The sequence below is a fragment of the Antedon bifida genome, chromosome 7 (assembly GCF_963402885.1).
Source record: "Antedon bifida chromosome 7, ecAntBifi1.1, whole genome shotgun sequence".
Classification (NCBI taxonomy): Eukaryota; Metazoa; Echinodermata; class Crinoidea; order Comatulida; family Antedonidae; genus Antedon; species Antedon bifida.
In genome coordinates this window covers 5780208-5793386 of record NC_136232.1, presented here as the reverse complement: position 1 = coordinate 5793386, position 13179 = coordinate 5780208, and the positions used below count along the sequence as shown (strand labels likewise).

At 32.6% G+C, this 13179-nt stretch overlaps 1 protein-coding gene across 1 annotated transcript; it reads left to right on the top strand.

Annotated features, from left to right (window-relative positions):
• The first annotated feature begins 1379 nt into the window (after window positions 1-1379).
• On the top strand, window positions 1380-13179 carry LOC144847854 (polycomb protein SCMH1-like). Its single transcript, XM_078704390.1, has 11 exons — window positions 1380-1455; window positions 5397-5458; window positions 7270-7504; window positions 7754-7842; window positions 8387-8630; window positions 9060-9239; window positions 9648-9848; window positions 10454-10615; window positions 10864-11025; window positions 11605-11771; window positions 12119-13179. Exons 1-11 carry the CDS (start codon window positions 1434-1436, stop codon window positions 12242-12244), a joined length of 1650 nt encoding a protein of 549 aa, XP_078560516.1. The 5' UTR covers window positions 1380-1433; the 3' UTR covers window positions 12245-13179.

Below are 13179 nucleotides of genomic sequence, written 5' to 3'. Positions count from 1 at the left end.
TCTGCCTACAAAAAAAAAATACAAATCAGCAATAGTATTATTGTAATATCTATATTCATTTCAATTGATTAAAATAAATTAAAATAATAATCCTAATTTATTTTATGGTTAACGTAAGCTTTAAATGCTAAATTGATTAAAATTAAAATAAATATGTAGTAAATGGTTCCATTAAAATAAAAAGTTTTATGATTTTTTGATGGCGCTTGTGGATAAATAGAGGGCGGCAATTAAGAAAATAAAAACATCGGGGAAAATCAGAAGAGCGTGAAAACGGTAGGTAACGAAAATTGTGAGAACGTTTATCTTGTTATTTTAACAGTATAATGCTGATGTATTTGTAATATTATATAGAATAGCATACATTTATTAATATACTTAATTAGTTAGAATGTTTGAAATTAGTTAGTTAATCATTATCTCGTATAAATCATGATACACTCTGCATGTGTGTTTGTTGATCTGTCAACACCAGTCAAGCCTAGCAAGTGGAGTAGAGTGTAGGCGTATCGGTGTGGCCTCGCCTCCTGGTCTAGGCTCAACAGCAATACAGATGATGTGTAAGGGCTAAATCTCATGGTCTTTATAAAGGAGTCACAGAGAGTAAATATTAATAATTATGAAGCTAGGTCTAAGTTGATTTAGTGCAGTGTGTGTCCTCTAGTTTTAGGCTTAGCTACCAACGTACCACTTCTTGACTAAATTTAAGTAGGTCTATTATTAATAGGCCTAGGCCATAATTAGTATAGTTCTGTATTTTATTGATGTTTTTTAATTTATCTAATATCAACCAAATGCTTAATGATGATTTTTTGTATCCATGTTTATTCGTTCAGTCTAACAAATATTGTGAAGAAAGTCGGAAATTGCGGTTTGGTTACTTTATTCAGAGGAATCACCACATCTTTTTTAAAACAAAGCTGTTTTCATTAACATTGTGAATTATTGTAGAATCAAATACACCCCAGTTGCTGATAATTGACAGCTCTTGTCTCTCCCTAGTGCTTTTTATTGTGTTTCACTAAAACGAATGGATCTTAAACACATTTCTTAATTTATAATTAATTTTTAGACTTTTTTTTAGTGATAGAGGGGGATTGAATGTCCCACTCTCCCTCCAGTCAACCAATGTTATTCAAGAATAAATTTTAATCATTTTAGATAACTTTTATTCATGACCTTATTTTTTTACTGCTTTTGAAAGCGAAATGTGTAATCCAAATTTACTCTTTTAAGAAATACCATGTAATTATTTATAATAATATGGTTTACAGGACCAGGTGCAATATCTATACCTGAAATGTTTTTTTTATCTTGTATAAATATGTTTTTAAATAAGAAAATAAATAAATTTTAACTTAAAGTTTAATTTGTTTTCAGACAATGAGGTAATAGAAGTTGTCTAAATTTACTTCAGTTTTAGTCAGACAAACATGCAGAAAACATTTTACACAGGTAAATTTCTTATATTATAAGCAGTATAATTTTCTATTCTAGGCAAACAAGAAGATTTCCTCTACAGTACACTTTCTCTTTATAATATATTACGTTTTAGTTATTTCACCACCATAGTTTTTTATGTTCGATGGAGAACGATGGCAAAAACAAAGACAAAAGCATACATCTTCATACAGTATTTCATATTTGACATACAACATGTATTTATAGGTCATCTGATACAGTATATTAATGTTAATATCTTTAATTCCTAATTTCCTGACTGTTGCAGCAAGTAAATGTCACGTTGATTGAAGCTTTCAAGTCATTTCTTTTCCATTATTGAAATGATTACTTTTTAAGATGGATAGAGTTAGAGAAACGTTTCTATTGTTTTATTTCTGCCGTCTTTATTTAAATGGAGATTTTTGCTTCTGATCATTACTTCTTTTATTTGAACTTGCAATATAAAATGAATATACAACACCTTAATGGACATCTCACATGAATGAATAGAATGATTCTGTAGTACATTATTTTGTGTTTTTTTTAAATTATTGTTCTAAAAACTACATAACTACTTCAGTTATTTTCCTACTTGCATGCTGAATATTTTAATACAAATTGATGTGGTACCTTTCATGCCTTTAAGTGGGAACTTTCGTTGCTGTTGGTTTTTATGAAATAAAATAAATATACAGTACTAATATCTTATTTGAATATTCTTATGTTAATGTTACTTATTTTATCTTTGAGATGTCTTAACTTGAGTTTAATTTAAGCTCAAATGAGGTTGGTTTCATTGCATAAAAAGTGTATTGATTTATGGTAGGCCAGCCTATTGATTTTAAAAGCGAATTGTGTAAATCCAAATTTACTCATTTAAAATTACTGTACATCTTGAAAAAACAACTCAAGGACCATGTAATTATTTATGATAATATTTTAAAAAACAGTGGGTGCAGTTTTGATTAAGTAGGTGGAATAATTTTATCTCCTTATGATTTTAATTGACTTTTTACTGAATTCACTTTAGTTACATGACCTCCAGGTCAGCTTCAGGTCATGTTTCCATGGTTAATATGACCTTGAAGGCAATGAAGAATTCCTATAATGACCTAGTTTACAATAGTTTATCTTCCTTTTATTGCCTAAAGGTTGTCTAGTCAAGTGCACAGTCTTCTGCTATCTGACCTTGGTGGTTCCTTGGGTTTTTCACTCCAAAGGTTTGACTATTTGAAGAGAGCATTTTCTTACTAAACATTTTTATTGAGAGTAAGTTATTGTATGTACTGTATTAGTAGAATAATAAAACTTAATGTTCTTGTTTGTATAAGGATTTATGCAATTCTTGGTGTGTTATTCAAACTAGAATTTAAAGCTAAATATTATTCTCTTCATCAAATAGTGTAAGACAATTACACTGTTGGATGTTCTTAGTATACTCAGTCTTTATATGAACATTTGCATTGAGAAGTCCTACTATTGTAAATGGTATTATTAACTAGCTGTTATGCTTGTATTACATAGGTTTCTTTTTCTGGAATTTCCCATATGTACTATACTGTATTAATTTACTATATTTGGGAGGGTGTGTGGCGAAGTGTGTTGGACAATGGGCTACTGATCGTGAGATCGTGGTTCGAATCCAACTCTCTCCGCATTGCTTGTATCCTTAGGCAAGATACTTTACTTACGTTTGCCTCTCTCCATCCAGGTGTATAAATGGGTACCCGGTTAGATCAAGACACAACTTTATGGTAGTATGTTTCGATACGTGTTTGATCAAAAAATGACCGTGGTAATAATGTTCAGCGCTTAGAGTTTTCACAACATTAGGCGCTATATAAATCCAGGATATTATTAGGATATTATTATATTAATTAATAAATGTTTTTAGAATAATTTTGTATAATACTTGTTTATTTCTATTGGTGTTACTGATCGAGTTAAGGGTAGCATTTTGGCTCATCGCCATATTTAGCATTTCACATTTTTTATGTTGTTTTGTTATATAATTTATATAGCAGCCTGCAATTTATAAGCCTGCAGTATATAACATTGTAATATTTCCAAAATACATATTCTAAACTAATAATATATAATAATGTAGTGTTATTATCTTAGTACCTATCAATCCATAGAGATTTTACTTAAGATACAGATGGATAAAACCTGATGTTTTCAGTAGAGAATTGTTGATAGACAAAAATATATACAGTATGTTCTCAGGGTTCAGTAATAAAAGATATCAGATTGTTAACACAACAACAGTGTTATTTTGACAATTATCCAAAATATCAGTAAAATGACTTTCAATTTTAAGATTTATTTAAAGAGAAATTGAAATCAAACAATTCAGTAATTTGATTATCACAATGTCATATCACATGGATCAGATAAAATTTGTTTTAAATATAAGATAGTGAAAGGTATACTTTTTATCTATAAAATATTACTTAAATAATACAATAGACAGTCATAGCTTACTAGTTTGTTCATATATCAATACAGTCAACTCTTCCAATACTGGACTCTCTGAAAACCAGAAACTCTCACAAAATCAGACTACTGTACTGTATGATTATTACAAATTCACATCACATGGATCAGATAAAACTTTTTTTAAAAATATAAGATAGTGGAAGGTATACTTTTTATCTATAAAATATTATTTAAATAATACAATAGTCAATAGATTACTAGTTTGTTCATATAGCAATACAGTCAACTCTCCCAATACTGGACTCTCTGAAAACCAGAAACTCTCACAAAACCAGACTACTGTATGATTATTACAAATTCACATCACATGGATCAGATAAAACTTTTTTTTTAAATATAAGATAGTTAAAGGTATACTTTTTATCTATAAAATATTATTTAAATAATACAATAGTGACTAGTCAATAGATTACTAGTTTGTTCATACAGCAATACAGTCAACACTCCCAATACTGGACTCTCTGAAAACCAGAAACTCTCACAAAATCAGACTTTCTGAAAGTCCAAAAGGTCCTAAATTCCACTTTACCATTAAAAACACATTCTGAATACTGATACCACAGTCAGCAGATCAGTTTGTTCATATAGCAATACAGTCAACTCTCCCAATATTGGACTCTTTGAAAACCAGAAACTCTCACAAAATCAGACTTTCTGAAAGTCCAAAAGGTCCTAAATTCCACTTTACCATTAAAAACACATTCTGAATACTGATACCACAGTCAGCAGATCAGTTTGTTCATATAGCAATACAGTCAACTCTCCCAATACTGTACTGGACTCTTTGAAAACCAGAAACTCTCACAAAATCAGACTTTCCTGGAAGTCCTCCAAAAGGTCCCAAATTCCTCTTTACCATTAAAAACACATTCTGAATACCAGACTTCCCAGACTAATTGGCCAGCCCAAAGGCATCCGGTATTGGTAAAGTTGACTTTATTTGTTTTGTACCTTCAAACTTGTTGTTTCATGGTTTCATTAAGTTTAATGAGTTCATCTGAATCATGGGATCTATTTTAAAATTATATAGAATCAACTTCCTCGTTATTCTTTCATGTTGCGCTGTGAGACTCCGGTAAAGAAGGCTTTATAGATGTTCGATGATTTATAAATTATTTATTATATAACATTATGGAATTTTTGTTCAAGTAAGCATTATGAGCGCTCACTGGTTAAACCCAGAGGTCCGGAACTTATGGGGCCCCTGAGCAGGAACCAGAGGAAGAAAACAAGCATCAAGATATGTTGTAAAAGACCTCCATCATTGGAGGGCTACTTAGGGTCCATAAACCAGGAACCTTAGCAAATGTTCAATTGCCTATATTGATTTTATTTATTATATGTTGCCATGTTACACCTTTGATTTGTGGAAATATCTGGAAAATGCTTGGACATTTAGGTTGAATACAAACGTTATTAAACAATTTAATTCAATAGATTTGTTTCTTTTACAGATAATTTTGATTGGGATGATGATATGATGAAGTTAGCTGCACCACAAGCCTTCTTTAAACAGGTAAGGGTGTTGATAAACACAGCCATACAGTAGTAAGCGTGTAAAGTAAGAAGGGTGCTGTATAAACACTGCCATAGTAAGCGTGTAAAGTAAGAAGGGTGCTGTATAAACACTGCCATAGTAAGCGTGTAAAGTAAGAAGGGTGCTGTATAAACACAGCCATAGTAAGCATGTAAAGTAAAGCTCTGTTTACACTATCAAACTAGTTTGACAAAAAGAGTATGATGTGCCCAAATATGGTAGTGATATGTTAAAATATGGTAGTGATATAATAATAATAATAACGGAGGATCGTTCACAACAAAATGTGTTCTTCCACGAGGCCGTATGACATCATCATATCCATATATATGGGCACATCACATTTTTTTCTCACATAAAGTTTGATAGTGTAGACAGACTCGTGTCTTTTTTGGCTTGTATTGAAACAACAGTGAATCACAGAAACCACATGATGGATAATTATTATGTACACTATGTTCTGATATGACATGACTGAGTACAAACTGTACAGATGTATTCATTTCCTGTATATTTAACTCAATACAATCAGAACATTTTTTATTTTTCTGTGACTGACCTGATTAGATAACAATTTGTACAGCTGTAATATTTTATTAAGCGCAATAAAACAAAATAAACTTGTTTATCAGAATGTGTGGGATTTTTTTTCCTTTTTCATTTTTGTACTGGCTATCAATAAAAATGTATAGTTATACATATTATGTCTCCTGAATTATTACAGAATAACCCCTATGAGGAGGTACACTATGGACCCAACAACAAATTGTTCCTTTTACAGTGGTTTCCCCTGAATAGAGTTTGGCCATAGTGTTAAAACATATTATTTTACCCTCATTTGGTTTTAGGGAAAATTTTCTCCTAATGCGAGTTTCACCTGAATAGAGGTGTCCCAAAGGAGGGGTTATAAAGCTCTGTGTACACTATCAAACTAGTTTGACAAAAGAAGTGTGATGTGCCCAAATATGGTAGTGATACAACGTCATCATTTCCATATGGACACATCACATTTTTTTGTCACATAAAGTTTGATAGTGTAGATAGAGCTTTGATTTGAATTTGGCTGAACCTAGATAGGCAATTTACCATTACCAAAAACTGAGCTGTTCAATTCTGCTCTCCTACTAATACTATACATTAATTAATGTATGTTTTAAAGATTTTGTACATAATGTATGTTATTCATTTTACATCTTCCTATATTTATATTGACACCTGGACACAATTAGTCGAATAATGTTTCCTTCCGTTTTATGAAAATTGGCTTGCCGGTTAGTTTAGTTAGATTACTAAAATAGAATTCACTTTTTGTCTATAATGAATTCAGGTATTGTAATCAGCCGATGATGTCATTATCATAATGATGGGTAAAAATAAACTACTGTGTGCTAAAAGTCATTGTTATCGCATATGTGTCTGAATATGAAAAACATTTATTCAATTTAGTGGATTTAGTAGATAATCCTCTGTAATTCAGGTTTAGGTGTTTGATATTTCAATTTATCAAATCTTTTGTTTGTTATGTTCGTTTCCAAATGATCTTTAGGTCTACAGTACAGTAAAATCCTTTAAATAATAATTTAAAAAAATAAAATTCATTTTTGAATGGTAAAGCCTATCAACTTGTTATTCTCCTAATCCTAGTATCTCACTTTAGAGTCTTTATAGCTTTATCTATTTAGAAGACCTTGTACAGTTATCTTGTAAAGGGAGTGTCATACTTTTGTTGCCAAATATTTGCTTTACATTTAACGTTAATAATAATACAATCAATCATTTATTTTTGACAGGCCTTGGTTCCACCTCAGAATGATTTTAAGATTGGTATGAAACTAGAGGCACAAGACCCCAGGAACTTTACATCGGTGTGTATTGCGACTATTGTGGGTCTGCAGGGGCCTAGGCTTCGGTTGAGGCTGGATGGGGGTGATGATAAGAACGATTTCTGGCGACTTGTTGACTCATCGGATATCAAGGCTGTTGGGTATTGTGAGAAACATGATGGAATGTTACAACCACCTTTAGGTAATGTGTATTGGATTGTTATCAGGCGTAAAGGGCACGGTATTTTCAAGTTCAACATTTCCATTGTATGTTAATCAGTAACTACATTTTTATACTGCAGTAACTACATTTTTTTTTACTGCAGTAACTAACATGATTTTATTATGATTACCCAAAAAACCTCTAGATAGTCTGTAGCACCACTGAGATTCTTTTTTTCCTATCTTTACTACATTACATTGAATTCATTTTTGTTTCATTTTATTGTAGGTTTTCGTATGAATGCATCATCATGGCCAATGTTTCTCCTGAGGACATTGAGTGGAGCCGAAATGGCACCTGCTAAGTTCTTCAAAAAGGTTCCTATATTATTATTAAATTAGATAGTTTTCTGTATTTAACGAGCAATCAATTTTTTTTAATATACAATGTTGTTGAAAACACAATAAAGATAACTTGAACTTGATAATTACACAATATTTAATTACACAGTCAATATCATCATCCACAGGGACATATAAGAATTACGATCCTAGGAACGGTAGTCATGTGATGCAGTTTCAACCAATCGCGTTCACGTATTTACATTGCCTATGTAGTATTATCAATTATTCATTAGCTTATATATATATAAACAGGCAAAGAACATTAATTCTAAGCCACCCGGTGATATACTGAAAATGTATTAATTAATTTGAAATGATAAGATGAGGAAATCTGTAAGAATAAGAAAAAGTCGCCCTAACCAAGATTCGAACTCGACCTCCTGCTTGATATGCAGCTGTCCTAACCATTACATAGCCTATGCAAATACGTAAACGTAATATCATTCCCTCAGGGATGTCAAATCTTATATTTTACCTCTAAGCAGGCAATATCTGTATAATATTGTATTTATTATAGGAACCACCAACACCCAAGAATAACATGTTCAAGATTGGTATGAAGATTGAAGCTGTAGATAGAAAGAACCCACATTTAATTTGCCCTGCAACGATTGGCTCAGTTAAAGACACAACCCTATTCATTAGCTTTGATGGGTGGAGAGGTGCCTTCGACTACCACTGCGAATATGACTCCAGAGACATCTTCCCTGTTGGTTGGTGCTCCCTCACCGGTCATCCCCTACAGATGCCAGGACATAAAGGTAGGGAACAGAGACTGCTTGTTACTTCTTTTTCACCACCCAGTTCATTTCATTTGCCAGTCCTTAGAAGATTAAAGAAGACTTTGGATAGGCCATTTTCGCAGTTTCTTTAGAAAAAAAAACTTTAAAAAAATAATGATTTCACTTAAAAAAAGACAAAATAAATGGTTACATTCAACCAAAAACCCATTGACTTCCAGTCAATTTGACTATTTTTTTGCATTAAATTACAGTTTTTTCAGAAAAATGATGAAGTGAATAACTATACATTAAAATGGCATATTTAACAAAAACATTTTATAAAATTATTTTTTCAGTCTGAGGGAGACAATATATCTTTAAAGTTTCACCAATTTAATTAATTTACTATCCACACAACCATAAGCCACTCCGACATTTTCCAAATTGTTGAATTTTTTTTATACATAGGCCAACCAAAGATGAGAAGAGCAAGTAGCAGTAGCGGTAGTAACAATAACAACAACATAGAACGTTCTCTGTCTGTTAGTCCTGCTTCCACACCAACGCTGATTCCGCCTCCTGTTAGTCCGGCTAGGAGCACTGGTAAACCAGAGCCAGATACCAGTACACAACCTCCACTGCCTTTAGGTATGTTCATTCCATAATGTAGGCTAATTTTAATCTTTAGCACTTCTAAAGCTCTGTCTACACTATCCAACTAGTTTAAGATAAGATAAGATAATAAGATTTATAAAGCGCACATATCCACGTGCTCAATGCGCTTGTGAAAACCATGAAAAATACTAACCTTGAAACTAAAAACAATAACAAAATTTGCAAAAAAAGTCTTATGTACCCAAAGTAGTAGTGAAATGCCCAAATATGGTAGTGATATGACATCATCATTTCCATATATGGAGAGTTTATTAAGCTCTGGAAAACCTGCTCAAAATGAATTAACATGACCTAACATTAGGTTGTCGGCCAGTCCAACTCGAAAGCTCTCTCATAAACCTACAAAGTGTAGTTAAAGCTATTCTAATTCTTTTTTTCCAGTGACCGTGTATGTAAATGGTAGTTGTAATAGCGGACCGTACATAAACTCACATAAGAAAGCATTACCACCCAGGATTGGAATAGGACCCATTGATAAAGTGTATAAATGCGTGCTTCAAATGTTTATTGACTGCGCTGTCCAACAGAAGAGGGTGTTCTCATTATTAAAACAGGAAACAGGAGGTAGCATACAAACCACAGGTAATGAGGAGTTATAATATGGTCTATCTATGCTTTGAGGTTGCATTGTACAGTAGAATTAATATTGGTGTCCCCTGGATAGGGGTGTTCCCTGGATAGGAGTGTCCCCTAGATAGTAGTGACCCCTGCATAGGAGTGATCCCTAGATAGGAGTGACCCCCTGGATAAGAGGGACCCCTGGATGAGAGTGACCCCTGAATGAGAGTGACCCCTGGATATGAAGTCATCCCTGGATAGAATGACCCCTAGATAGGAATGACCCCTGGATAGGAGTGACCCCTGGATAGGAGTGACCCCTGGATAGGAGTGACCCCTGGATAGGAGTTACCCCTGGATAGGAGTGAACCCTAGATAGGAGTGACATCTGGATAGGAGTGACCCTGCATAGGAGTAAACCCTGGATAGGAGTGAACCCAAAAGAAAGGATTCTGCTGTATTGTATTTATTTTTTATAAAACCATGATGAATTGGTCTTTTTGAATGACCAATTTGCAAGCTATGCAGTGATTGGTTTGCAGTGATACTTGCTTTGTAAAATTTAAGCATGTTTAAACATTACAATACTTATTATAATAATAATAAATGTCTTATTTATTTCTACCTAGCGACATATGATGGTCACACACATATTGGGCATTTCAGAGCCCCAGAATCATTACACTTATTCTGGAACATGGTTGAGAAGTTGTGTGTAGATCTGCAATGTTGCGGTAATTTGTTGACAGCAAAACCACTTCAGAGCTCTTGTCCAAAATGTTCAAAACAAGGTGAGTGAAAAGAAAACATTATTATCTAATCTCTTATTAGAGACTTATTAGAGTCTAATGGGCATTCTGCAAATGTTTGTGTAAAGAAAACATTGTTATTGTTATCCAACCTATCGAGACTTCACGACATTCACCTATGCAGCTATTGAGTCTAATAGACATTCTGGAAATTTTTGTTGTGTAAAGAAAACATTGTTATTGTTATCCTACCTCTTATTAGGCATTCTGCACATTTTTGTTTTGTTTAGATATGCTTTTAGAGCCACCAAGTATTTCATTACCAGTTGGTGGAGCTAGCAGTAACAGCAGTAGTACTAAAGGAACAAAGAGGAGATGGTCTTCAGAATCTGGTCACCATCTTGAGAGGGAATCAAACAAACTGAAAATACACAGAAAAATTACAACAGAACGTAAGAAGAACATATGTTTTAATATAGAACCACTCCTTTAGGACAACCCTAGTAACGGGGCACTTTTCCATAAAACAAACAAGGGGAAATATGTATTTTAACACCACGACCTATCTATCCAGAAGGCATTATTTTTTCTCCTATGAGGCTAAGGCAGAAATCATGAATAATTCATAATCCTAATTATGACATTATAGGGGTCGCTATATATTCGCATGGACTGAGGTCAAATACCTCGTGTCAGTTTTTGTCATGCCAAACAGTTGGTCGAGAGGTATAGGCTTCAGACTAAGAGTCTGGTACCCTGGATTCGATGCCCATCAACATCATCCATGTTTTTTTTTAATAGTTGAGAGAGATTATTTAGAGGGTTAGGTTAAGTTATATTTAGGAAGTATCTATCTTGTAATTCTTTATCATAGAAAGATGCACTTCAGTATTCCAAAAGTGCAAATAGGAGTGTGTTTGATATCCAGTTTTATGATCAGCGTTTTAAGAACTATTTCTATTTTACTATCAATCAAGTGTGTATCCAATGATGTAATAGTCTTTTCAAATTTACTTTTACTTTATTACTAGCTGCAAGTTCAACAACTTCATTAATTCCTGAGACGAGGCTAGAACCAAAGCCGGAACCAAAACATCGCAGTACTGACCCAACACAGTGGTCCATTGATGATGTCACGCAGTACGTGTCAGAGGTCGATCCAGCCCTTGCACGCTTCAGTGAACACTTCAAAAAACATGTAAGACATAAAGAGTGTCTTGATTTAAAAACATTTTTTTAGTCAATATTTTACACAGAATAATTGCACAGAATTCTCATTATGCGTATATAACATGTAAAGCTCTGTTTACACTATCAAACTTTATGTGATGTGCCCAAATATAGTAGCGATATGCACAAATATAGTAGTGCTATGACATCATCATATCCATATATGGGTACATCACATTTTTTTGTCACATAAAGTTTGATAGTGTAGACAGAGCTTAAGACATAATTTATGACTTTTTTCCCCTTTTTTCCAACATTTTACACAGAATAATTGTGGAAGTGTAACTCTCATATGTGTATGTTTCTTTCTAATAGGAAATCGATGGTAAAGCATTGTTTCTCCTGAACAGTGAGATGATGATGAAGTATATGGGACTAAAACTGGGACCAGCTGTCAAACTGAGCAATTTAGTGGAAAAGCTAAGGGCTAAGAAACTTTGAGAAACCAAAATAAGGTAGCGTAGCATGGGGGATGGAGACAGCTTGGGGTAACAGTCTGGTTCCCTTTTTGCTTTGTCGCAATTTTATTTTACAATATGTTTTCATTGCACAGTTTTGAAATTGACACATAACAATGAATTTATAATTATATTTAAAATTTGGTCATTAAGTATGATCACTAGAGTGGGCGTAACAGTATATGATAGAGTTATTCTCTTCAACATAGATCTATAGCCCCTTCTAAATATAAAAAATTTAAACGGAAATCAAACACTGGTATTGACCTAATTCTGCTAGACGAAAATTGATTCTATCAATGTTTACATGTCAAATTTTTGTTTTAATGATTAATTACTGTAAAACAGTAAATTTTTAATTGCCAATTATGTGTTAAAAAATAAAGTTTTTTCCAAACATGGCAATAAATAATAAATAAAGCCAAATAACATTTGTTAATATTAAATCAAAAAAGTCTAAATTATGGTTGTTGATGAAAGTTCTTGAATTTTCTGGTTTTATTACCCAAATTGTTTCAAATTATTGGGTTTATACCACATGACCATGTTTTCCAAATTCCCTAGGGTAGGAATTTGTCCATTGTTTTAACAATTTCATCATTACTGACCTTTTCTGAAATTATTTTTAGTTACATATTAATATGAAACTAGAAGTGTGTGATTCATGTTATTCATTTTACGTCCGCTTGTAAAAAGTTTAAAATCCTAGAATAATAAAAAAAAAATTAAATTATGAACCTAGCACATTTCCTATATATACACTCATCTAACACTTCAATTAAAAGCCCATGTGCTTATTTTGTAATTAAATTTGCTGTAAAAATGATGTAAAATCCTACATTTATGTTATACATTAATAAAACATAGATTCATCATTTTATTCAATTCATTCATAATGAAAGTACAGTTAGATGAATT

Coding starts and splice junctions, on each gene's coding strand:
- LOC144847854 (XM_078704390.1), top strand. CDS start 1,434: ATGCAGAAAACATTTTACACAG. Junction 7,843..8,386: donor CTGCTAAGTTCTTCAAAAAG/GTTCCTATATTA, acceptor TATTTATTATAG/GAACCACCAACACCCAAGAA. Junction 9,849..10,453: donor AGGTAGCATACAAACCACAG/GTAATGAGGAGT, acceptor ATTTCTACCTAG/CGACATATGATGGTCACACA.